Source organism: Hyperolius riggenbachi, chromosome 8, assembly GCF_040937935.1.
Source record: "Hyperolius riggenbachi isolate aHypRig1 chromosome 8, aHypRig1.pri, whole genome shotgun sequence".
NCBI lineage: Eukaryota > Metazoa > Chordata > Amphibia > Anura > Hyperoliidae > Hyperolius > Hyperolius riggenbachi.
The window spans coordinates 81,039,599-81,067,018 of NC_090653.1; the positions used below are offsets into that span (position 1 = coordinate 81,039,599).

At 45.0% G+C, this 27,420-nt stretch overlaps 2 protein-coding genes across 4 annotated transcripts in view; one reads left to right on the forward strand and one right to left on the reverse strand.

The window, feature by feature from the left end:
- The window catches only part of ACTMAP (actin maturation protease), a 339,819-nt gene that overhangs the window by 49,193 nt on the left and 263,206 nt on the right, over positions 1-27,420 (reverse strand). The gene's annotated exons all lie outside the window — the stretch shown is intronic.
- MIA (MIA SH3 domain containing) lies at positions 8,474-26,966 on the forward strand. Of its 2 annotated transcripts, none has more exons than XM_068250787.1 (4): positions 8,474-8,594; positions 18,279-18,412; positions 18,485-18,595; positions 26,735-26,966. In XM_068250787.1, exons 1-4 carry the CDS (start codon positions 8,480-8,482, stop codon positions 26,756-26,758), a joined length of 384 nt encoding a protein of 127 aa, XP_068106888.1. In that variant the 5' UTR covers positions 8,474-8,479; the 3' UTR covers positions 26,759-26,966. The 2 variants fall into 2 exon arrangements, with proteins under 2 accessions (XP_068106888.1, XP_068106887.1); XM_068250786.1 differs by lacking the exon at positions 8,474-8,594 and adding an exon at positions 12,459-13,296.

A 27,420-nucleotide genomic window follows, 5' to 3' on the forward strand; every position in this document is an offset into this window, starting at 1 on the left:
AAAACTGACATGCAGCATGATGATGATGATGATGATGATGATGATGATACAAAGTGTTCTTGCTGGTGCTGTACCTGGGTGTCAGATGTGGGCGCCAGTATGGAGCACGGCCTTACGACCGTTTCGCAGGGCAAAAAGCCTGGCTTCTTCTGAGGTAGGTGCACTACTTTGTGCACTTCAGAAGAAGCCAGGCGTTTTGCCCTGCGAAACGGTCGTAAGCCACCACTTGGTAGAAATGAGTGGAAACTGAGCCTAAGGCCCCATTCACACTTAAAAGCGAGGGTGATTTTCCACCATTTCACGTGGAAAAAAATCATTGGACACTGCAGCGATTTAGCACTTCTATAACTCTGAAGCGCGATCGCCGGGAAATCGCCTTAAGATGGTGCAGGCTACACATTTGCGCATATCGCCTACGTAAGAACGGGCCCAAAGGGTTTCATTGCACTAGTGCTTTAAAAAGCGCTTGAGCGTTTTGCCGAAATCACCGCCAAAACGCTCTAGTGTGAATGGGGCTTTGTGTAAAGATTGCCGTATATACATTCTGTTAAAGGAAGGCTGATGTGAGAAGGATATGGAGGCTGCCATATTTACTTCCTTTAACCGGTACCAGTTGCCTGGCTATTCTGCTGAACTTTGCCCCTAATGCCTGGTACACACCATACAATTTCCTGTCAGATGGTCAAATCGATTGTTTTGGATACACTTTTTTTTATCTTTTCTATACAAAATCAATCAGAAAAATGGAAATAAGATTGGATCTGTTAGAAGTAATTGTTTCAACCCATCTGAAGGGAAATTGCATGGTGTGCACCAGGCATAATACTTTTAGCTTTAGGCTAGGTTCACAGTAGGATGTTGCGTTGTAAAGTTGCAATGCAACAAAAAGTGGTAATGCAGATTAATGCTGCGTTAGTCGCATAAAATAGGTGTAAGTAAAGCATACAGGCAATGAAAAGTATGCTTTTCTGTACCTGGTAACGTGTCTCTTTAGAGGTAACACTCTGCAGCAGTGAGTTACAATAATGCTACACATTACAATACAACCCAAACGCTGCATAGAGTTTTAATTGCATTGCAGTAAGCGGTGTTAAGACTTAACACTTTATAATGCAGCTCCGCAACGTCCCACTGTGAACCTAGCGAGCCTGAGACCCCGAACAGGCAGATCAGATGTTTCAGGTGGGTGATTCAGACACAACTGCAGCCAGAGAGCTAAGCAGGATTGCCAGGCAACTGATATTGTTTACAAGAAAATAAAAAGGGCAGTCTCCAGCTATATAAATACTACATCATCATTAAAAATAAAACATAAACCAAGATAACAGAAGTCACAATCAGCAGAGCATTGAAACCTATTCTGGGACATTTGATATCCAAATAAATAGTAAACAGACTGAGAAACAGATCGGAGCTAGAGAAGATTAGCGAGAAAGTAGTACCGTAATAAAAACTAAGATAAAGGTCAGGATCAGATTTTCCTGAAACCACCAAAAACTAATATGGAAGGATATGCAGAACAAATGGGAATCTGGATGCACAGCCGGCCACATGGGATCTTCAGAAAAGTGCACTAAAGATCTGCATCTCCTATAAAATATAACCATTAACTCCCAGTAGCTGGAGGTGTGGAAAGGAGAGCGAGCTGAAAGAGTTTGTTGTGTAGATGTCATCATTCTAGTTCCAGGGCCAGGTTTCTCTGCTCCTCCAGGATGGTGGTCTAGGTGTGAATGGTGAGCATTTCCCTGATGACTGACATTCCCAGCACTGTAGCGAAGAGTAAATGTTTTGAGCCAGTAATGGGGATGGTCAATGAGATGTACGGTACTGTGTTAATGAGTATGCAAATTTATGCAGCTTGAAAACCTCAATTTGAATCCTCCAGAGGTAGAATTCTACTGCTTCATTCATTTTCAAGCTGTATAAATTTGCATTATCCTGCATCAATTCAGAATTATTTGCATTTCCTTGACCATCCCTAGCCAGCAACTGGATTTCTATTCAAATTGCTCAAGACACAATTATTAGCAGCACGGTGGCATAGTGGTTAGCACTCCTGCATTGCAGCGCTGGGTCCTCGGTTTGTATCCCATGGGATGGCACTGTCTGCAAGCTTGCATGTTCTCCCCATGTCTATGTGGGTTTCCTCCAGGCACTCCACTTTCCTCCCACATCCCAGAAACATACAGATAAGTTCATTGGGTTTCCCCTAAATTAGCCCTAGACTATGATACATACACGAACATGATACATACAGTACATAGCATATGCCCATGGTAGTAGTGGCGTACCTTGGGATTTGACACCCGGTGCTGATTACAGGGGCGTAGCTAGGGGTGGACGGGGTAGGACATGTGCCCCCGGGCGCTGACTCACTAAGGGCGCCCAGCCGCATTTATTTTTTGTGTAAGTCTCCTCTCTGTGCCGGAGTCAGCTGCTGCCTTGCTCGGGGCTTTTCCTGTGTGACGTCACAAGCCGGATGGTGAGTGAGGAGGAGCGCCGGAGGCAGGCAGAGAAGTGGAGTGCAACTGCGGAGAGGGGGGCGGAGACGGATGAGTAGAGTGAGCGGAGCCAGCATCCAGCCAAGCCCAATTTGTCTCTGCACTGGCAGGGACCTACCTCCTGGCTCCTGCAATCTACATTATGTGGCTGCTGTGGAAGAGGTTCTGCCGCCTGCAGAGCGAACAACCAATGAGGAGAGAGTAGCGGCGGTGCCAGCCCACGTGCAGGATGCTGTCACTGATGCCCTGGGAAGTTTGAGTGCTGGAGGCCTGGCTGATTGGACTGTGCTGCTTGGTATAGCCGTGTGCGGCATCCACATGGACCAGAAGGAGCCGTGTATGGTGTCCAGATGGAGCCACGTGTGGTCACATGGATCGGAGGGAGCCCTGGATGCTGTTGTATGGAGCAGAGGGAGCCGCGCACTGGAGACCAGTTGAATCCGGGTGAAGAAGGAGAGACAAGAGGAGCTGATTTTTTGGAAAGTGCTGTGCACATGCTGGATGCAACATCTGTAACTAGGTAAGTGTGTTGAGGGAGGCCCGGCTGACTGGAGCAAGGATGGACATGTGTGAAGTGCTGGACAGACTGCTGCTTCTGGGGTTGGCCGTGTGTAGTGATGAAAAAGCAGAGACCAGCGGATGGACTTAACCAGGGGCCGAAGGAGCGTAAGTGAAGACTCCACTTTACTGTACTGTATCTTAAGTGGGGCAGCAGTTATGGAATCGTAGATTATTGTTACTGGGGGGTGGGAGAGGAGAATTACTGTTACTGGGAAGATTATTGTTACTGGGGGGGTTGAGGAGATTACTGGGTGTGGAATTACTGTTTCTGGGAGGGAGTCATGGTCCATAAAATAGGGTACTTGTGTGATAAAATGCTAAATGCTTGAAGAAGCCTGCAGGGTCAGGGACAGGGTCAGACAGTCAGGGATGGAATCACAGAATGTATGGATGTCATACATACATACTGTACATACATTCCCTTTCGCTGACTGACTGACCCTGTTCCTGACCCTTTAGGCTTAAAGCTTTTAGCATTTTATCACACATTAAGCCAGCCATTATCACAGTATCTGGGGGAAGAAAAGATAGAAGCCAAGCTCCTGCTAGCCCAGCCCACCCAACCCAGATCCAGGCAGTACTATCCAGTTTAGGCAGCGCACATGTAGCAGTAGGCTGCAACCTGGCTTGCTGTTTTCTGTAAGTTTTCTGTTTGCCTACTGGCTGCTGCGACCCCTCACTCCCAGACATACCAGCCTCCCCAGGCACCCACCCCCATTCACTGCTGACCATGGTCTCCAGCCCACTAGGGTCCAGCCCACTACAGGCCTGCCTGGTGGTGCCCACCACACCACCAGGCAGGCCTGAGGCCTCTAGCCGTAGAACCCACTAGGCCAGAGCCCAGCACACACCACCACTATGCCTGAGCCAGAGGCCTCCAGCCGCCAGACCTGACCCACCAGACTGTAGTCATGTCGCTGACTGTCCTTGGAGGAGCTCACAATCTAATCCCTACCATGGTCATAGTCTAATGTATTATTATGTATTTATATAGCGCTAACATCTTCTGCAGCAGCACTTTACAGAGTACATCTAATCCTGCCATAGTCATAGTGTAATGTCCTACCATATTATTATGTATTTGTATAGCGGCACCGATGACCACGCTCACATTCTGAAGCGGGGCCACGCCCCCTTTTTGTGCTTTGCCACCATGGGGGGGGGGGGGGGGGGCGCATAAACTGTCTTTGTCCCCGGGCGCTAAAAGCCCTAGCTACGCCTCTGGCTGATTATTTACAGACCACCCACCCACCCTAAACAACCAATTTTTTTTGATGGGTGGGTTGGGGAGCTGAGTGTGTCGCTGCAAATTCTTTGTGAAAAGGAGTCACGTGGATGGAGATAACCATTATGAAACTGTACTCTATACAGTGCTGCAAAGGATGCCAGTGCTGTATACAAACATAATAATAATGTGGTAGCACATTAGATTGACATTGGCACGATTAGATTGTGAGCTCCTCTGAGGACAGTCAGAAAAAGGGGACATACGAGGGACAAGAAGGAGATGGAGGCTGTGGGGGATTGCGAAAGATGAGTTGTAACTATGCTATACCCACTCCCCTGCCGCTGTGCCTATACTGGAGGCACCTACCTATCTGGGGGAACCTACCTATCTAACCTATACTGGAGGCACCTACCTAACCTACACTGGGGGCAACTATACGGGCTACCCTATACTGGAGGCACCTACCTATCTAACCTATACTTGTGGCAAATATATGGGCTACCCTATACTGGAGGCACCTACCTATCTAACCTATACTTGTGGCAAATATACGGGCTACCCTATACTGGAGGCACCTACCTATCTAACCTATACTCGTGGCAACTATATGGGCTACCCTATACTGGAGGCACCTACCCAGCTAACCTATACTGGGTGCAACTATGCCTGGCTTTCTATACTGGGGAGGACCTATAGCTGGCTAACCTATACCTCCATATGGGGGGGGGGGGGGGGGGGGGACGGATCTGATTTTTACACCCTCGCCCTGTGTGCAACTTAGCCTTGAAACTGCCCTGCCCCACTGCAGTTATTGAGGAGTGTTTGCGATTTCCACCGAACTGGAAATTGCATAACACAATCAGGGAAAAAAGCAATGCAAAATCGTGTACACAATTGATAGGCAATCGCGATTTGCAGTTTCGAGAGTGAACAAGGCCAAAAGTATTACAGAGGAATTCACAAGACCAGTGTTATAAATAATTACAGGCATTCCTGCTGGCTCTACAGGCTACAGAAAAATAATTTTCAGATTTACCTAGAAACCCTGAAATAGTTTTTAGGGAATGAAATATACCCTACCACGTAACTTTCTGCAGAGATTTCTACACACCATAAAATTTAACCATCAGCTTGCTTGTGTTCATTGCCACAGCACACAAGCCCTTCTTTGTTGGGGGACTGGCAGTAAATATGCTGAGGTACACTGGTCACTTTGTATACATGGGAGGCCTCAGTGCAGGCAGCCAGGGCAGGGTCTGGGAAAGGTTATAGCTAATGCACTGCACAGCCTTCCTACACTGAAATGGATTACACACTACAAGTGGTGCAGTTTGAATGAGAAAGTGGATTAAGAGATAGATCCAATAATACTTATTCAGCTTGTTTGATAAAGAGATTAAAAGGGATTTACTGCTAAAGACACTTCCAGGCTCTTTATGTTTCTATTAGTATTTATTTCCAGCATGTATAATACTGCTGACGTAGTACACATATGCTATAGCGCACCCAGAACATCGCAAATCTATCCCTGGGGGTTAGACGTCAATTGCAGTTAAGGCCCAGCTAAAACCCAAAACTGAACAAGGGTAATCTTCACAGCATTCCTGCTCAAGGCTGCAAATTATAAGCAACACGGTAGAAAAAGGCACTCCACAGGCTTCAAACTTTCGTTTGTGGTTTATTCGAGCATGGACACATAAATGTTACTTCCTCAAGTGTGGAGGAAGGGTCAGGTGACCCGTAACATGTATGTGTCCATGCTCGAATAAACCACAAACGAAAGTTTGAAGCCTGTGGAGTGCCTTTTTCTACCGTGTTGCAGTATCTATTCAGCAGGAGTGGTGGACCTGCAGGAAAAGAGCACCGGCAAGTGCTGCCTAATCCAGGTGGCTTTGACTGATGTCCAGGGTGAATATTGAATGCAAATTATAAGCAAGCATCACCAACAGAACAAAACGTAGAAAATGAAAAAATAAAATACATTTGTGTAGCTCTGCTTTGGTGAAAACCATGCACCTAACCATACAGGCTTGAAATGAACCAGTAGTTAAAATGATATAGAGCATGGATTCATATTTTGTCGACCACTTTGCTTCTATACATTGATTTCATTCAAATGTCAAATTGCTAATAGAATTTCCTGGTTCAGTAAGTTTCATGCAATATAAACTTAACTCGTGTTCTAGAGTCTCTTCAGTTTATTTTCTTTTTTGCAATACCAGTTGCCTGGCTATCCTGCTGATCCTCTGCCTCTAACACTTTTAGCCATAGCCCCCGAACAAGCATGCAGCAGATCAGGTGTTACTACTGCAGCCAAATAGATCAGCAGTGCTGCCAGGTAACTGGCACTGCTAAAAGGGCAACTGAAGTGAGAAGACTATGAAGGCTGCCATGTTTATTTCCTTTTAACCTTCCTGGCGGTATGCCGCGCAGGAGGATTTCTCAGGCCCTGCTGGGCCGATTTGCATAATTTCTTTTTGTACACGCAGCTAGCACTTTGCTAGCTGCGTGTACTGCCTGATCGCCGCCGCTCTGCGCCGATTCGCCGTTACCCGCCGCGCTGCCCCCCCGACCCCATGCGCAGCCTGGCCAATCTGTGCCAGGCAGCGCTGAGGGGTGGATCGGGACTCCCTTTGACGTCACGACGTCGGTGACGTCATCCCGCCCGTCGCCATGGTGACGGGGGAAGCCCTAATGGAAATCCCATTCAGAACAGGATTTCCGGATGGGCTTGATCGCCGGAGGCGATCGAAGAGGGTGGGGGATGCCGCTGCACAGCGGCTGTCATGTAGCTAGCGCTAGGCTAGCTACATTATTTAAAAGAAAAAATTAAAAAATAGTGCTGCGCTGCCCCCTGGCGGTTTTAATTGACCGCCAGGAGGGTTAAACAATACTAGTTGCCTGGCAGCCCTGCTGGTCTGTTTGGCTGCAGACGTGTCTGAATAACACCAGAAACAAGCATGCAGCTAATCTGTCAAATCTGACAATGTCAGAAACACCTGTTCTGCCGCATGCTTGTTCAGGGGCTATGGCTGAAAGTATTAAAGGCAGAGAGTCAGCAGGGCTGCAAGGCAACTGGTATTGCTTAAAAGGAAATAACCATATCCATATACATCTCTCTTCAGTTGTCCTTTAAAAAGGAAATAAATATGGCAGTCTTCATATACCTCTCACTTCAGTTGTCCTTTAAAAAAGGGAACCTGCCGTGGCCCTAAAACGGTCTTTGATTATTGAATGGAGATCTGCTGTATGAGACAATAAATACAACTATTGTTGTGTCTCCAGGAGTGTGCTGACCCTTTGGATATTATCTCAGTAGTAAGAGGTACAGATGTACAGTGCATAGGTAATTCATGCACATTTACCATGATATGTATTAAAAATGGGAGACTGAATTAGGCTTCAATACAGAAGCTAGTGGCGTAGCTAAGGAGCTGTGGGCCCTGATGCAAGTTTTACATTGGGCCTCCCTAGAACTCTATACATAATTGATAAGGCGAACCAAAACCTGCCAAGGACAACCACAATGGCAGGGCCCATTCACACTTGAGCATTTTTAAAGCGCTAGTGCAATAAAACCCTATGGGCCCGTTCTCACTTGGGCGATTTGCGTTAATCACCGGCGATTAACACAAATCGGCAAACGGAAACGTGTAGTTTGCACAATTTTCAGGCAATTTCTCGGCAATTGCGTTTCAGTGCTATAGAAGCACTAAACGCGATCGTGAAAAAAATCACCAAGTGTGAATGGCGATTTATTTTGGCGTTCAACGCCAAAAATCGCCTGAGCAAAACGCTATCAAGAGAGCTAGTGTTTTGCTTTTAGCAAGTGTGAATGGGCCCTCAGAGGTGCAAGGAGGGGGGGGGCAGTTTGTTAATGATCACTACTATTCAAAGTATCTATAGAAGTGATTATTACCAGCACAGGACCAATAGAGAACTAACACTGCAGTTGAGGGAGGGCCCCTTGGGGACCAAGGGCCCTGATGTGGTCGCTACCTCTGCATCCCCTATTGCTACACCCCTGATAGAAGCTCTATAAGCTTAGCTAAGCTTAGAGTCTACTCTTCTAGCCTATATTATGGAATGTAAAAAAAATGTGGTTGGGAGGTAACTTGAAGCAGGTTATGCTGTTTTCCTTTTTAGCGCTGGTCTAAGTATCCAGTGCTCAGAGCTGAGAAGTACAGTCATGCATCTGCAGCTGTCTTGTTTTGTGCTGTACGTCCTGCTTGGACTAGCTGGAGCAAGCAGAAAGATGCCAAAACTTGCAGACAGGAAGTTGTGCGCTGATGAAGAGTGCAGCCGTAAGTACTTCATGCTGTAGGGGTTACAGTTCCCTAAACTAGAATGGGATAACACCTGTGCTCATAGCTGGTCCCTTTTAGTACACAGATGTGGGCTGATGTCTTTTTAGACTTTATAGTCACTAGTACTGAGGATAGTGGAGATGTTCCTCCTGGCTCTTGGCCTGTAAAATGCCAAATCTGGGGTACTCCTGGGTGTCTATTTGAAACGGCCTCAGCCAAATTTCAGTGCGGGGTGAAGCGGAAAGACAGCTCACCCTGCTGCAGGCAAACTCCTGGGTGGCGTTAAAGGACTTCCGATGCGAGAAATATTAAATAGATTTTACTCACCTGGGGCTTCTTCCAGCCCCTAGCGGCAGTCCCAGTCCCTCGCCGCTGCCCCGGCCCTCCGGGTTGTCCCTCTGGTCGTCGGTAAAGATTGTGACCATGCCTGCGGGTCAGCGTCATCTGGCGTGTACTGCGCCTGCGCACAACTACTGAGCAGAAGCAGTACATGCCAGATGATGTGGAAGCAGGTGCAGAAGGGGTGACCTGCCTGCGGGGTCGCGATCTTTACTGGCGGCCAGCAGGAAATGCGGAGGACCAGGGCTGCAGTGAGGGACTGAGGCCCAGTGCACACCAAAAACCTCTAGCAGATCCGCAAAACGCTAGTTGTTTTTGAAGCAGATTTCAAAGCGATTCTAGGCATGTTTAGAGAGGTTTTCTAAACATGCCGAGCGTTTTTGTGTAGCAGATTTCATATATTGTTACAGTAAAACTGTTACTGAACAGCTTCTGTAATAAAAACGCCTGCAAAACCGCTCTGATCTAGTGTTTTCCAGAGCGGTCTGAGCTTTCCCTATACTTTACATTGAGGCAGAAAAGCTTCTGCAAACCGCAAAAGTGCTACAGGACCCACGTTTGCGGTTTGCTAAAAACCGCAAACCGCTGGTGTGCACCATCCAATTGAAATACATTAGCCAAGCGTTTTCACAGGTGGAAGCGGTTTGCGGAACGCTTCAAAAACCGCTCGGTGTGCACCAGACCTGAGACTGCTGCTAGGGGCTGGATAAAGCCCCAGGTGAGTAAAATCTTTCATATTTCTCGCATCGCTAGTCCTTTAATGCTATTCCCCCTTTGAGTGGTCGCAATTTGGGAAGAATACGAAATTTGGGCACTGATTATTGACGGCGGTCGAAATACCTCTTTTGTTTTTGTAATTTGAATCGATCACTGAACGCAGCTATAGCCGTAATTCTCATTATGGCCTATGGTGACACCCAAAAAGCTGCGCCAAAATTAGATGATTCGGCTGGTGGGATCTTTAGTCAATTTCACTACAATGGGTAACTATACTTTCCAAATGATATAGTTTCCAAAAGTCAATTGTGCAAGAGCTCTATTCACAAGTTATTAAGCCGGAAACCAAAATATTTATCTCCCAGTGACTCTGTTCACATCTAAAATAGCAAACGCAAGTGTTTTGCAATTTTGTGCGCGATTCCCGCCCCCCCTCCCGGCGCTCCACTGTGCACTACGATTTTGTGCAAAGCACTTTTTCAATAGTCAGTCAGGAAGAGAACTCTTTGACCCGGAAAAGATAAATACAATGTATTTATTCTTAAAAACGCAATCGCCACATAAAGCGATTTTGTGAGCATTTAGCGCTCTTCCTATACTTTCCTTTAGAGCAAAATCGCCCCAAAAATGGGCACCAACGAAACGCGCTGATACGAACCTTCTCATAGAGATTCATTGCACAAGCGTTTTGTGGGCGATTTTGAAAATCAATTAGATGTGAACAAGCACTAAAAGTGATATCAAGGCTGTCATATTTGTTTGCAAAGCCAGTTGCCTGGCTGTCCTGCTAATGTTTATGACTTCAATACAGTCTTTATTTCCACTGAGCCCAAATTTGCAGTGTTTCCCCGCTTGCAAGCTGCACGGAGAAACGATGCCTATCTATAACATGCCCTGCAGTCCTGATCGCACTCTGATGCTAATCTGGATGGCATGCAGCAGATTTCTGCAGCATGCAGCTGAATCACAATAGCCATGCATGAACGGGAGCCGCGGCCCAATCGGAAAGGACTACGGCTCCCAGTGGAAATACTGTATGTCCGCACTTGAAACAAGCATACAGGGAGTGCAGAATTATTAGGCAAATGAGTATTTTGACCACATCATCCTCTTTATGCATGTTGTCTTACTCCAAGCTTTATAGGCTCGAAAGCCTACTACCAATTAAGCATATTAGGTGATGTGCATCTCTGTAATGAGAAGGGGTGTGGTCTAATGACATCAACACCCTATATCAGGCGTGCATAATTATTAGGCAACTTCCTTTCCTTTGGCAAAATGGGTCAAAAGAAGGACTTGACAGGCTCAGAAAAGTCAAAAATAGTGAGATATCTTGCAGAGGGATGCAGCACTCTTAAAATTGCAAAGCTTCTGAAGCGTGATCATCGAACAATCAAGTGTTTCATTCAAAATAGTCAACGGGGTCGCAAGAAGCGTGTGGAAAAGCCAAGGCGCAAAATAACTGCCCATGAACTGAGAAAAGTCATGCATGCAGCTGCCACGATGCCACTTGCCACCAGTTTGGTCATATTTCAGAGCTGCAACATCACTGGAGTGCCCAAAAGCACAAGGTGTGCAATACTCAGAGACATGGCCAAGGTAAGAAAGGCTGAAAGACGACCACCACTGAACAAGACACAAAAAACGTCAAGACTGGGCCAAGAAATATCTCAAGGCTGATTTTTCTAAGGTTTTATGGACTGATGAAATGAGAGTGAGTCTTGATGAGCCAGATGGATGGGCCCGTGGCTGGATTGGTAAAGGGCAGAGAGCTCCAGTCCGACTCAGACGCCAGCAAGGTGGAGGTGGAGTACTGGTTTGGGCTGGTATCATCAAAGATGAGCTTGTGGGGCCTTTTCGGGTTGAGGATGGAGTCAAGCTCAGCTCCCAGTCCTACTGCCAGTGGTACAGGAAGAAGTCTGCATCCTTCAAGAAAAACATGATTTTCATGCTGGACAATGCTCCATCACACGCGTCCAAGTACTCCACAGCGTGGCTGGCAAGAAAGGGTATAAAAGAAGAAAAACTAATGACATGGCCTCCTTGTTCACCTGATCTGAACCCCATTGAGAACCTGTTGTCCATCATAAAATGTGAGATTTACAAGGAGGGAAAACAGTACACCTCTCTGAACAGTGTCTGGGAGGCTGTGGTTGCTGCTGCACGCAATGTTGACGGTGAACAGATCAAAACACTGACAGAATCCATGGATGGCAGGCTTTTGAGTGTCCTTGCAAAGAAAGGTGGCTATATTGGTCACTGATTTGTTTTTGAATGTCAGAAATGTATATTTGTGAATGTTGAGATGTTATATTGGTTTCACTGGTAAAAATAAATAATTGAAATGGGTATATATTTGTTTTTTGTTAAGTTGCCTAATAATTATGCACAGTAATAGTCACCTACACACACAGATATCTCCCTAAAATAGCTACAACTGAAAACAAACTAAAAACTACTTTCAAAAATATTCAGCTTTGATATTAATGAGTTTTTTGGGTTCATTGAGAACATGGTTGTTGTTCAATAATAAAATTATTCCTCAAAAATACAACTTGCCTAATAATTCTGCACTCACTGTATGGGTAAACTTTAGTCAGGCTCCGTTACATGGTTTACAACTAACTGCTTCCTGGAGTAGACAGCAGCAGACTAATAAAGATACTAAAAAACTGCATGCCTTCCTATGGGCTCCTTCACAGATCTGTTTTAAAATGTCTGCTTTTGTCCATTGCGTTGCTGCAATAGAAAAACCAGACAAGTTGGATGTTTTCAAACATCAGATAGGACGTTGTTCATCCAACAAACTGCCAAACATCCGGCGCATGCGCGGCGCTGGAGAGGAAGCATGGCGACTCTCTGAGCTCCGTCCCTGATCCACTAATATAATCAGCTAACATCAGCATTCAAGGCGAGACTAACCTACCCCACACCTGGGAGACACCCGTGATGCCGGAGTCGAGAAAGCGGAGAGGGAGAAAGCGCCGCTCCTCGTTACAAACCACGCCAGCAGCACAGTCGCCGATTACCGCGCTGTTTAGGCCTAAGGGAGCGGCTTCCAAGATGGCGTCGGACTCTCCGTCTCTCCCGTCCACACCAGACCAAACGCCGGCCCTGTTCTCCCCGGCCTCTCCACCCGAACTCCAGCCAGCAGACCTGGACGCCAAGCTTGATCACCTCTTAAACAGGATGCATAGAGTCTTCAGACAGGAGTTGTCAGCCGCGGTTGCTGATTTGTCCGGGCAAATAGGAGAGGTGGGTGAGCGGGTGGCGACACTCGAAAAACAAACGGACTCTCTCACGGAAGCTGTTAATGCCGATAAACTCCAAATAGACGAGCAGGCACAACAGATCGAAGAACTCCAGATAAAGCTAGAAGACCTCGAGAATCGGACAAGGAGGGCGAACTTACGTATCCGGGGGGTCCCCGAATCGATCGCTGACTTAAAGCCTATGGCCCTGAACCTCTTCTCGGCCCTCCTACCTAACCTGGACCCGGCCGAGCTCCGCATCGTGCGAATCCACCGAGCTTTGACTAAACCTAAAAATCGAGACTTACCACGAGATATCGTGTTAAAGCTCCAACATGAGGAGCATCGAGATACAATCCTAAACGCTGCCAGGGGCCTGACACCCCTTCCAGGTCAGTCTAATTCTGTGCAAATCTTTGCAGACTTATCCCCCAAAACTCTTGCTAGACGCAGAGACATGAGGCCCGCCACTGCAGCCCTATTCCAGGCCTCAGTAAAGTACCGTTGGGGATTCCCCTTCGCCCTGATCTTTGACCACTCCAACCAGACTTTCCAATGTAAGAACTTTGATCAAGCCCTAAAGGCTTTAGAGGCCTGCAATATACCGGTGCAGCTCCCAACCTCTGTCCCAAATGATGGGACCTTACCCCAAAGAACCTCACGCACACAAAGATCATGGACTGAGGTGAGAGCCACCAGACGCCAAGACCCTATGAGGAGGTCTGCTCCACCACCGCGAAGCCCTCCGTCTGATACCTAGAGCCAGGGGACCTTTGATACCTATCCAGGGGAACCTATATCTTTCCCAATGTTTGACTCTTGCTGCAACTCGCCTGAATCGACACTGGAAAATTAGTGTGGACCAGGGGTCACTTTGCTGCCCCATACCAGTCTAGTTCATGCTAGGACTCATAATATTCCTCCTGGCATGTCTCGACTCACCTACAGGAATGTCATTCCTTTTACTTTCTACTAAAGTTCGTAGTTATACTATTGTTATGTTATATAAGTTTTGCAGTTTTTCCATAGGTTTGTGGAACAATACTCTGAAGCTACACCTAAATTATAGTTATATTAAGCGCTCTGCTTGTATTTCTGGATGTGCCGAATAGTATCACACAACGCCAGAGGGCTTAACTCCCCTCCTAAAAGGAGAAAGGCCCTGATGGATTATACTAAGCATAAACCAGATGTTATTGCAATTCAGGAGACTCATTTCTCACAATTATCATATCCCAGATACTTTCATTCCCAATACCAAAGACACTTCCTATCATCCCACCCAACCGCTAAAAAGGAAGGAGTAGCAATTCTTCTTCATAACAACTTTCAACTCCAAGTCATATCCACATACTCTGATAATAGTGGCAGGTTTGTGGTGCTGTTGGGCACAATCCAGGACAAAACTATCTGCATTGTCAACTCATATGCACATCCGTCAGACCCACTACAGGTATTCTTATTGTGCGCCCAGAAGTTGCTATCCCTTAAATATGACATACTCTACTGGGCAGGTGACTTTAATTTTCCCTTTCACCCAACACTTGATGCCACGGGCACTCAGTCGTTTAAACTTTCTAAGATTAAGCGTTCTAAAATAACCTATCACTCAAACCTGCTAACCCTGGTGGACACCTGGAGGGAGCATAATAAAAACAAAAGGGGCTACACATATTATTCTCCTCAATTTAATACTTTCTCAAGAATTGATGCCATATTTACTAACTCTGCCCATGCAGACCAAATTATTTACTCCAGACATGTTCCTAGTGCCTGGTCTGACCATGATGTAGTCCTATCAGCCTTTTCACCCTTATACGCAATACAACGCCCTAGAAATTGGCGTATGAATGATTCCCTCTTGGTAAATCCATCAGTAGTAGCAACACTAACCTCAGAACTAATAGCCTACTATAACCACAATGCTTTGCCAGACACCTCACCATCTTTACTCTGGTGTGCTCACAAACCTGTCATACGAGGGAAGATTATTCAGGTAGCCTCTCAGCTCAAAAAGGCTAACCTACAAATTCGCTCTAACCTGGAACACAAACTGACCTGTCTAGTGGCAGAACATCACAGACACCCCACCAATTATACCTACAAATCCATTATGGATCTTAAATTGCAACTAGACGTAGTCCTTTCTAAGTCTTCTGAAAAGTTATTCAGATGGACTCAATCCAGATTCCACAAATTTATGAACAAACCCGATAGATGGCTTGCCCAGAAACTCAGGCAACAACAACAGCTTAACCATGTTCAAAAAATTAAACTCCCTGATGGCTCTATAACTAGCAAGCCTTCCAAAATCCATCAGGCCTTCCACACTTTTTATCAAACCCTATATAAGGGACGTGGTCCAGGAGACGCGGGAGAAATGGAGAGCTTTCTTACCACTATTAAAACCCCAAAACTAACCCAGGAAGCAACGAAAACCTTAAGTGAATCTATCAAGGATGAAGAAATCCTAGCCACAATTAAGAAACTGAAAAACAACAAGGCCCCAGGCCCTGACGGCCTCTCGGCCCTCTATTATAAAAAGTTTAAGTACATCCACCTCCCTCATTTAAAGTCCCTATATAACTCTATACTAAAAGGGGAAATGGTCAGGCCTGAATTCCTCTCTTCATTCCTCACAGTTATACCGAAACCTGGTCGAGACCCACTTATCCCAAAGAACTACCGTCCCATTTCTTTGTTGAACTATGATTACAAAATTCTGACCTCCATACTAGCACAAAGATTGAATAAAGTGTTGGGAGCTCTTGTGCATGGGGACCAGGTGGGCTTTATACCGGCCAGACAAGCCTCAGACAATGTCCGCAGATTAGTGAACATTGTACATCATGCCAATCTCCACAAAAATCCGCTTGCAATAGTTGCTCTTGATATAGAGAAGGCTTTTGACAGCCTCTCCTGGTCCTACATGCACAGAGCCTTAACTAAATTCGGGATAGAGGGCGAATTCCCTCAAGCCATTAAAATTCTATACTCTAACCCTACCACTACCCTTAAGTTACCCATAGCCAACCCATCCCCGATACCCATCTACAGAGGCACACGCCAAGGCTGCCCCCTTTCCCCAGCTCTATTTGCGTTGGCAATGGAGCCCCTGGCAATAAAGATTAGAGAAACCCAAGAAATTCAGGGCTATAATATCCAAAATAAGCCATACAAGGTTAGTCTATTTGCGGATGATCTAGCCTTAACAATGACAAATCCGTCCATCTCCATACCCAATCTTCTGCGTCTCCTGGACACATTTGGCTCCATATCAGGCTTAACCCTGAATATTTCTAAATCAGAGATTTTATTCTGTCACACCCCAATTGCAACTCAGAGGGCGGTAGTGGCCTCCACCGGATTTCAACACAGAACACACTATATTAAGTACCTAGGGATAAAGATTACTAATACCTATGCAACCCTATATGACACAAACTATACTCCGCTCCTAGCCGAACTAATTTCTCTACTAAAAACTTGGTCTCCCCAACCAATATCATGGAGCGGAAGAATACACTCAGTTAGAATGACCCTACTCCCAAAAATACTATATTATTTCAGAGTTCTTCCGGTGGGGGTCACTGTGGCTAAACTGAAACCACTACAACAAGCTATATATGATTTCATTTGGGGATCGAAAAGAGTAATTATTTCTAAGAAATGTTTACTTCAGCCCCGTTTTAGGGGAGGACTGTCTTTACCACTCTTAATAAACTACTATAGGGCTGCTCAATTAGCTCAAATACCCCCCATGTTCACGGTACATCGGATTCCAGTGTGGGTTGCCATTGAAAAAGATATCTTGCTCCCTTTTAGTCTGACAGCAACAATATGGTCTTCCCTGAAGAGCTTACGCCAACTATCTCATGCTTCCCCATGTACTAGACTCACCCTATCTCTATGGAAAGCTTTCCGCTATAAAATTTCCCTACAATCAAACCCATCCCTTTTCACAGATCTGAGAGGGTCCCCGGACTTCCTCCCAGGCCTCAATCCTTCCCTAAATTGGCTATTTGCCTCTCAACACTTCTTCCTCAAGCACTTTGTTGCAGGGGAAAGATTGATTCCCATAAGGAATCTCTTTCCCTCTCAAATACTTAATTTTAACCAATATTTTCAGCTATCCCAGGTCTACCACTACCTTAAAACATTACTACCCTCCAATAAGCTGAACAGAAACATCACTTATTTCGAAGGCTGGTGTTTCAATAGACCTTTGGAAGGAGGCCTCATCTCCTACCTGTACTCTGTATTATCAACTACAGCCCCCAATCCCTTAACGAATACTTTATCCTTATGGTCCCAAGATCTATCACCCACGTACACCCCATCCTCCTGGACCTCATGCTATGACACCTTGCTTAGAGGAAGCTTACATTATTCCACAATAGAAACCAACGCAAAGCTTCTTCACCGCTCATACTTAACCCCCTCTAGACTTTCCAGAATCAATCCAGACGCTAATAAATCATGCTTCAGAGGCTGTCAGGAAGATGGCACTTTATATCACACATGGTGGACATGCCCAAAAGCCTCCCTGTTCTGGGATAAAGTCTCTTCTCTCATCTCCATAGTCACTAAACGCCCCTTTAATAAGCACCCTGCTGTTTTGCTGTTGGGCTATAAGCGATCATCCACTAAATACCCCATCCACAGACTGATTCAATATATTGCTATGGCAGCTAAATCTTACCTGGCCTCCCAATGGAGACAGCCCACACTGGTACTCGAGCCAGTAATCCAAAGAGTCCATAGAGCTATGATAATAGCCAGGATGTTAGCAATCACATATGACCGTATGGTCCAATTCCAAAAAACCTGGGATCCTTGGCTAGACTACGCAGATGCTGAAGGCCTTTCCTACCTGATTTATTTTACTTAAATTGGTACATTAAAGCTTTTACTGAGTACTATGTACACAAGCTTACTAACTAAATTGAGACCACAGACCATGGAACCGCTATAAGTTCGTTATTCTTTTACTTTATTTTCTGTTTTGTTAAGTTTTATTTTGTTATATTTTTCTTTATTGAATGTTGCTTAATCACCAATATCAACATAACTGTAAAGATTATAATTCTACACTCTCCCGATTACTTATAAGCCTAGTAGTCTAGCCACATCTTTTCACACTCAATCTTATGCAACCTTTGTGTATGTATTCTGAATTGAAATATGAGTGTAACAGTGTGATTGAGCTCACCAATAAAAACCGTTTGAAACAAACTGCCAAACATCCATTTGTGAGTTCAATTACCACAAATAACTTCAGAAGCAGCCTGGTTGAGAATAACTGGGTTTTCTCAACCTTTACAAACCCCACTGTTTCCTTCATGTATTTATGAAATTATTTTCCTTTTGACAGATCCCATATCTATGGCAGTGGCCCTGTCTGACTACATCTCCCCGGACTGCCGCTTTATCTCGGTCAGGCGTGGACAGACGCTGTACATATACTCCAAGCTGAAAGGTCGCGGACGGCTCTTCTGGTTGGGCAGTGTGAGTACCACAGCTGCAGTACAGTAAATATACATACACAAGATGGTACATTAACTCTGCTGCATTGAATAGGTGCAAGGTGATGAATATGGGGAGTATACAGCCAGGCTGGGCTATTTCCCAAGCACCATTGTCCAAGAAGAACATTACCTGATGCCGGGAAAAGTGGAAGTCAAAACTGACGTGAGTTACATTTTTAAGATACTGTTATGAGCAGCATCACTGGATACCAGACTGCATAGCACTGAAATTAGCCATCTCCAGGTATGCAGATTGTACACCAGTCAGCCCCAACATTACAGCCACTGACATTGGATACCAATAATGATTATCTCATTGGAATAGCACAGTGATCTGCAAACTTGTCTTTCCAGCTGTTAAGGAACTACAAGTCCCACAATGCATTTGCCTTTATTAATCATGACTGTGGCTGTCAGACTCCCGCAATGCATTGTGGGACTTGTAGTTCCTTAAAGCTGGAGAGCTTGTTTGTAGATCACTGCAATAGCACTTTCCAAGGGGTAGAATACATTAGGCAGAATGAGAAGAGTTAGTTAGTGAGGGTGATTTGTTGGAAGGAAGTAAAAGTGGCAAGTGTAAGGGAATACGTATTGTCCTGGCGTTGTTAAGCTGGGCACCAGGAGAAGCCAAGGGACAGCTCTCCCTGTGCAACGCAAAGTAGGGGAATACAACAGATAGATTTCCCTACTGATTATGCCCGGTGTTTCTCAAACCTGTCCTCATGATGACTCCACAATGGTGCATGTTTTGCAGACAACCTCACCTATGCACAGCTGGGGTAATTAGTGTCTCAGCTAGGTAGATTCCATTAAGCGGAGACACTAATTACACCACCTGTGCATAGATGAGGTTGCCTGCAAAACATGCACTGCTGGGGAGTCATGAGGACAGGTTTAAGAAACACTGACCTAGCCTGTCCTCTAGTGGTGTAATATGGGGCACCTGAATTACAGTGGGATGTACATGGCTTCTAGTGTAAGAAACTGAGCTAATTTGATTTGTGACAAATTGGAAAGGCTGGCCTACTGGATCAGAGAATGCCCAAAATGCCAAGTCTTGTGGTTTGTTCCCGTTATGCCATGGTTAGTGCCTGGAAAATATGCTACATGGTACAAGACACACAGAGCACATCTTCCAGTGTCATGACCCCAGGGGTCACAGAAACAGAAACCAAGCCATTGCAGACTACGGGAGGGGGCGGAGAGTGGTGGGGATGGTGGCTACCTGATCCGCCCAGCCCCCCGGATCAGGTAGCACTGTTTTTTTTTTTTACTTAACTCTCTACCTCGGGTTCCCTTTAAAGAGGAACTCCAGTGAAAATAATGTAATAAAAAGTGCTTCTTTTTTACAATATTCATTTATAGATTGTTTAGTCAGTGTTTGCCCATTGTAAATTTTTTCCTCTACCTGATTTACATTCTGACATTTATCACATGGTGACATTTTTACTGCTGGCAGGTGATATCAGTGGAAGGAGATACTGCTTGCTTTTTTGCCAGTTGGAAACAGCTGTAAACAGCTGTTATGTCCCACAATGCAACAATGCTCCCCCAGTGTGATGTCAGAACCATGGTCCTGACATCACACTGTGGGAGGGGTTTCACCACAATATCAGCCATACAGACCCCCCTGATGATCCGTTTGTGAAAAGGAAAATATTTCTCATGGGAAAGGGGGTATCCACTACTGATTAAGATGAAGTTCAGTTCTTGGTTACGGTTTCTCTTTAACGCTTTCAGCCACCCAGACGTGATTCTCACGTCCAGGCAGCTGCTCTGGTGCAGTGGCGCGTTCCCGCGCGCACTCGCGGGCGTGTCCCCCATGTCCCCGTGCTGTCCCCTGGTAGCCAAGAGATCTGTCAACGGGAACATGGTTCCCGTTCACCGATCAGTGTCCCCTGCAGAAAAACCGACGGTCTCTTATCAGAGACTGCAGTTTAAGGCTGCTTTCACAGTGGGACATCACAGGCGCACGTTAGAGCAGCCTGTAACGCAGCCCACCGCACAGTAATGAAAAATCAATGGGCTGTTCACAGTGCTCACGTTGCGTTACATTGCACATGCTCAGTAATGTTGGGGAGGAGGGGAGAGCGGGCAGGCACATGGCTAATTAATATTCACTGCACTTTGTAACGTGCAGTGTTTACTTCCTGGAGCGGCCACGGCCGCTTTGTGCTGCGATTGGCTGGCGGGACCACGTGATTCCGCATGCATCACAAAGTACGCATCACGGCATCACGGACGCCAGAGTGAGCTGCACAACGCGGCTCGCTCTGACGTCCACATCCAACACCACCAGTCGTTGCGTTATGCGACCATAACATCCCCTAAAACGCAACGTCCTGGTGGGAAAGTAGCCTAAAAAAATAAATTTCCCCGTCCTCCTTGTGCTTCCGGTTAGCGAGAAGCACAAGGAAAAAATCAAAAACTCAAGGTAAATAGTAAAACTACATCTACATACATTTATTAACTCAATATACACACATTATAACATTAACAATTAACTGTTTATTTCCCAACACCAGAAAATTACCCAAATAAATTTTTTAATGGAAAAAAAAATTACAATTAAAAAACAAAACAAACATAAATAGTTACTTAAGGGACTGAACTTTTTAAATATGCATGTGAAGGGGGTATACTACAAACATTTTTTAAATTATAAGCTTGTAAATAGTGATGGATGCAAAACTGAAAAAAATGCACCTTTGTTTCCAAATAAAATATTGGCACCATACATTGTGATAGGGACAAAATTTAAATGGTATAATAACCGAGACAAACGGGCAAATAAAATATAGAGGTTTTAATTATGGTAGCATGCATTATTTTAAAGCTATAATGGCCGAAAACTGAGAAATGATTTTTTTCAATTTTTTCTTAATATTCCTGTTAAAATGCATTTATAAAAAAATAATTCTTAGCAAAATGTACCACTCAAAGAAAGCCTAATTAGTGGCGGAAAAAACAAGATATAGATCAATAAATTGTGATAAGTAGTGACAAAGTTATTAGCGAATGAATGGGAGGTGAAAATTGTTCAGATGCATAAGGTGAAAAATCCCCATGGGCTGAAATGGTTAAAGGGACTCAGAGCTGGATTAATCAAAACATTTTATACATACCTGAGGCTTCCTCCAGCCCCACACGCTCTGATCGCTCCCACGCCGCCGTCCTCCGCTGCCCGCAGCTTCAGTACCGGGACTCCGCACTTCCTCAAGTTGGCTCCAGTCTACACAGGAGAAGTACGCCCTCTACGTATCTCTCCAGCGGCTAGAGATACGTAGAGGGTGCACTTCTCTTACGTCAGACTGGAGCCGACTGATGGAATTGTGGGGCCCCGGTACCGAAGCTGCGGCAGCGGAGAACGGCAGCGTGGGAGCAATCAGAGCGTGTGGGGCTGGAGGAAGCCTCAGGTGTGTATAAAATGTTTTGATTAATCCAGCTCTGAGTCTCTTTAAGTATGGTAGTGATTGAAAATCACAGTTAAATTTAGCTTACTCTGCACAGTTAATCACACAGTTTATTTCATCATGACCACCCTCTGTACTACTCAGTGCAGCACCTTCCACTGAGAACGAGGGGCCCTTTTCCACTAGGTAATTTGTGTGGTTTTTCAGCACACAAATTTGCCCAGAAATGCTTTCCTATGTGCCTGTTTCCATTAGGTGCCAAAATTGCATCCAGAAAAAATCTGGACAGCAGAACTACAATATTTCAGACACCATATATATATATTTTTGTGTTTTGTTTTCGCATTTGAATTTTTTGCACGCTTAGCAATTGCACAAGCAAATTCAGATGTAAAATGTATATATATGTTTGCAGATTCGTGTCCACATGCAATTTCACGTCCACAAAAGAGCATGCAAATTTGCATGCTTCTAGTCGAAATGTACCAAAGCACATGGGACGTGTGCCAAAGAGTGTGCCAAAGAGTTTATGGGACAGTATCTGTATAGAGGTGCTTTATAGGAGTAATGGTCAGGGTCAGCTGGATAGCATACTGGTAAGGCTCTTGCCTTTAGGGCCGGTTCACAATGGCAAGGATGGAAAACTGATGCCTTTAAAAACGGATCCATTTTTAACCTCCCTGGCGATAATCCTGAGTGCAGCTCGGGCTAGTCGACGGGAGCTCAATGCAGAGTATAGTGCGCAGCGGATGCTTTTACTCACCTCCCGGGAGATCCAGACGTCAGTAGCTGTTCTCCTTCCTGTCCTCTGAGGCTCTGAATCACTCAGGTGAGATCACCGTCATCGATCTCACTACAGAGTTACAGCGCCACTCGGAGGACGTAGGTAAAATTGCAGCGCTGGAGCCCAGGAAGGCGAGTGAGAGCAGGGGCTGCTGCAGAGACTCTGGCGGCATGTTTTTTTTCCTGATTTTAGGGTCTTAAAAGCTTTAAAATTTAAAATACTGCCAGAGAGGTTAAAGGTATCAGTATTCCATCCATGACCCTCCATCCGGAAAAATTGCTGCAGACCCAAACTTCCACTCCATGCAGCGTAATGGACCAAACAGATCCGTTCAAACGGACCACAGTGAGCGGATCCATTGGCTAACATTAGATCCATTTGCGTCCATCCCTTTACAGTCTGCTAAACCGTCAATTTTTTTAGGCCAGTGTGAAATGGGCCTTATGATTTGAGCCCTTGACCAGGATTTGAATCCTGGCTGGCTCAAGCCAGTACATAAAACAGTAAGGAGTCTTTGGGCAAGGTTCCCTAATGCTCCTGATCACTCATGGAGTGCGGCCTAAGTGGCTGCAGCTCTGCACTTTGAATGCGCCAGGAGAAAAGTGCAATGTAAATGTTCTGTGCCTTGTCATTGTATGCAAGCACAGAATGTGCAATTGGCAGGAAGAGCAGAGGAGGCTCAATGATGCATTGCTGGAGCAGGAAATATACTGCTTTGCTATGCAACTCTGCAACTTGGGGAGTGTGTGTGTGTGTGTGTGTGTGTGTGTGTGTGTGTGTGTGTGTGTGTGTGTGTGTGTGTGTGTGTGTGTGTGTGTGTGTGTGTGTGTGTGGTCGTTTTAACCAGGGAGGGGGGCCCTGCACAGGTGCTTGCTATGCCCCTGTAATTAGGGACACTGCTAATAAGCTGATCTGAAGGAGATTTGGAACCAGGCACAAAGACAACTTGGTCAGCATTCTGAGATCTTTAGAAAGGTACTTGGGCAGTATTTATTTCTGCAGATGTGGGCTTGTGCGGCTGGTGGAGCAGCAGATATGTACCAAGTCTTGGGAACTCTCTGTGCACTCTCATTTGTGAGAAGGCTGGACTGTCTAGTGTATCAAGCAGTAATCCAGGCAAGCCAGTATATATCCATGTGTAATCTCTAAATCCTTTCTTTATTTATAGCAAATCTGTTGCTAGTTTAAGGTACTTAAGGCAGTAGCAGGACATCATAGAGTGAAAGAAGCATCTTCTTCTGCCAACTCCCTACCATAACCCCTTCTCGCCCCCCCCCCCCCCCCCCCCCCCCCCGCCTAAATGTCAAAGAATGTCGTGGAAAACTAACTTTCTCTTTAATCACTGAGACTATCCAATCACAGCAGCTGTGGAGGGTCACATGTTCAGCGACCTGGCTGGACAGGACTGTTCATTCCCTGGTCGCCTCACCTGCAAGCTTGAGCACTGCCCCAAAATGAGATCCGGCATATGAATAAATGAATGTTCCTGCAGCATAAGGAGTATGATGTGCAGCAGGATGGCATTAAAGGACATCCAAGGTGAAAATAAACTGATGAGAAAAACAACTGTATCCATCCACCTCCTCCTAAAAATGACTTTTTTTTAGCTATCCCACAGTTTTATTGTATGTTTAACCCATTCAGGTTCCGTCGTTTTCACGTGAGAAATGTTCACCTCCCATTCATTAGCCTATAACTTTATCACTACTTATCACAATGCACTGATCTATATCTTGTTTTTTCCGCCACCAATTAGGCTTTCTTTGGGGGGTACATTTTGCCAAGAGCCACTTTACTGTAAATGCATTTTAACAGGAAGAATAAGAAAAAACTGAAAAAATTTATTATTTCTCAGTTTTCAGCCATTATAGTTTTAAAATAATACATGCCTCCATAATTAAAACTCACGTATTGTATTTGCCCATATGTCCCGGTTATAACACTGTTAAAATTATGTCCCTATCACAATGTATGGCGACAATATTTTATTTGGAAATAAAGGTGCATTTTTTCCGTTTTGCATCTATCACTATTTACAAGTTTAAAATAAAAAAAATATAGAAATATTTCATCTTTACATTGATATTTAAAAAGTTTAGACCCTTAGGTAAATATTTACATGTTTTTTTTTAATTGTAATGGTTTTTTTTTTATTGTAAACATTTTATTTGGGTAGTTTTGGGAGGGTGGGAGGTAAACAATAGATTTATAATGTAAATGTGTGTTAATTTTAAATTATTTTTTTTTTAAAGGTGTAGTATTACTTTTTGGCCACAAGATGGCGGCCATGAGTTTGTTTACATGACGTCACTCTAAGCGTAACACACGCTTAGAGTGGCGCATTGGGCAGGGAACGGCCAGAAAAGGCGCAGCTTCTGAGAGAAGCTGTCGCTTTTTCAGCGGGGGAGAGGAATCAATGATCGGGCACCGTAGCCCGATACATTGATTCCCTGGCTACCAAATCCGCGGCCCTGAGTGCGCGTGCACGCGCGCGATCGGCCGCGGTAGCGCGCATGGTTCCTGGACGTAGAAACTACGTCCAGGAACCAAAATAGGTTAAATCTAGTTTTTAAGTTTTTACTGTTTCATTGTCTCTGCTCAATGACACCTTCATTGAAGTATGCTAAAGCTCAAATCTATGAATTATTGACCCTATTTATCTCTTTCCTGCTCTCAGAAGCCATTTACTGACAGGAAAGTATTTTATGGCTGTAACTACTAATAAGTGAGAGTTATGCTATAGTCCAGGCATGGGCAAACTTGACCCTTCAGCTGTTAAGGAACTACAAGTCCCAAAATGCATTGCAGGAGTCTGACAGCCACAGTCATGACTCATAAAGGCAAACGCATTGTGGGACTTGTAGTTCCGTAACAGCTGAAGGGCCGAGTTTGCCCATGCCTGCTATAGTCTGACCCAGTCCGAGCAGGTCCCAAACCTGGCAGAAACTGTCACTTGCATACCTGATTTTTAACTATTTTAGGCAGGGAAAGAAAAAAAAGGAATGCAGCCTAGTTATTTGTGTGCTGGCACTATACATACACTTGCCTATCTCATGTCACAGGTCACCTCGGTTGTCCTTTTAATGTTGGAATGAATATTCGTGTAGAAAAAAAGCAGTCCTCACAGTTCAGCTTTATGCATTTCAAGTGTTAATGACAATAAATGACTTGTGGGATTGGCAGGACACTTTTGACAACTATGTAGTGGGCTGTTTGGCAGCTGCATAGCTTTGCACTGCATTAAGCCATACAAAACTAACAAGACACTACAGCCAATTTTCATAAAGATTGAATGCTGCAATACCAGATTGCACAGTGTATATCAGAGGGAGCGAGGAGAGCCGAGTCTAGCCCGGGGACATTGCCGCTGTAAACCGCACTACACCGCCAGCGGAACGCAGCATGGGGGACACTAGGGGGACACAGTAGGATACAAGGGGACACAAAAGGTACAAGAGGGACATAAGGTAAAAGGGGGACATAATAATTGGAGGGGATTGGGAGGAGATGATGCCCCTGCACCATGAGCGCACCAGGTTTAGTATCTTTTTCGCTGGTTTTCGTTCTCTAAGCCTGGGTGTATCTTACGGTCAGGAGCGTCTTATGGCATACCTCACAAGTTTAGGAGACAAAAAAAATGGACACTTAAGCCACACCCTTGCCAAACCCCTAATCACACCTCCCAGCACACCCGTAGTCACGCATACCATATGTTGTTTTATAATTCAAACCACACTGGTTCTTTCTATCCTGATTCATTTCTCTTTATATTAATATTTGGAAATAAGAATTATATCAATTTAAAGGATGGGAATAAAGTTTAGAGTCAATTAAACCCATTTTCTCAGTAGGAAAATACATATATTTACATAGATCTGTAAATCAGCCTTGAAAAAGAGACAAATGAGGAAGAAATGGGGACAGAGGGATTTGGTTCACAAAGAGGGACTGTCCCTACCCTACTCCTCCAAAAGAGGGGAGCTATGCTTATGGTCCGAAAAATAGGGTACATTGTTACAGTGAGCCATTCTACATCTGCAGTTTTCTCTTACGTTATGATGAATCCAGTCTCATGACTGTATATCTTGTGTTATTTGTTTTCCAGCAATGGGATTTCATGTGTCAGTGATTTCACTTCCGCAGTGACCAATAGCGAACTTCTGCTGCATTCCGGTGTGTTATGGAGCATTGTTACAAGATATAACTGAATGAAGAGGACAAGATCTCTTATCTGAATGTGCGCTGCATTTTTTTCCATATCTCTATAAACCAGGAAAATATATTATTGTCACATGGCAGAGGCAGCCATATATAATAAATAAAAAAGTATAGCCAAATGCTTGTTGTTCTTGATGGAATAATAATGAGACTCTGTGCTAATAATATTTTATTGAATTTCTGGCATACTGGAGAAGAAACAAGCATTCCCTGATACATAAATTTAACGAATGTGCATTAATTCACTTTCACCACAAGATGGCACCAGTAACACTGTCACAAAGTGCAGTATATTGTTTTTGTATTATTACGTATTTATATAGTGTTGACATCTTTGGAGCCCAAAGTCGTGGCACTTAAAGTGATACTTAAGTCAAAGCTAAAAAATGAGATTTACTCACCTGGGGCTTCCCTCAGCCCCCAGCAGCCGATCGGTGCCCTCGCAGCTCCGCTCCGATGTCCCAGGACCCGCCGGCGAGCACTTCCGGTTTGGCCGTCACCGGCCGACAGGCATGGGAACGCGAGTGATTGTTCGCGTTCCCAGCCTGTATATCGCCCCCTATGCTGCTATTG

Bases quoted from the DNA above. Each gene is read 5' to 3' on its own strand.
- MIA (XM_068250786.1), top strand. From the start codon at position 12,603: ATGCCGGAGTCGAGAAAGCGGAGAGGGAGAAAGCGCCGCTCCTCGTTA. The intron at 13,297-18,278 runs GTCAGTCTAATT...TCCTTTTGACAG, and splicing joins GGGCCTGACACCCCTTCCAG to ATCCCATATCTATGGCAGTG. The intron at 18,596-26,734 runs GTGAGTTACATT...TTTGTTTTCCAG, and splicing joins AAGTGGAAGTCAAAACTGAC to CAATGGGATTTCATGTGTCA.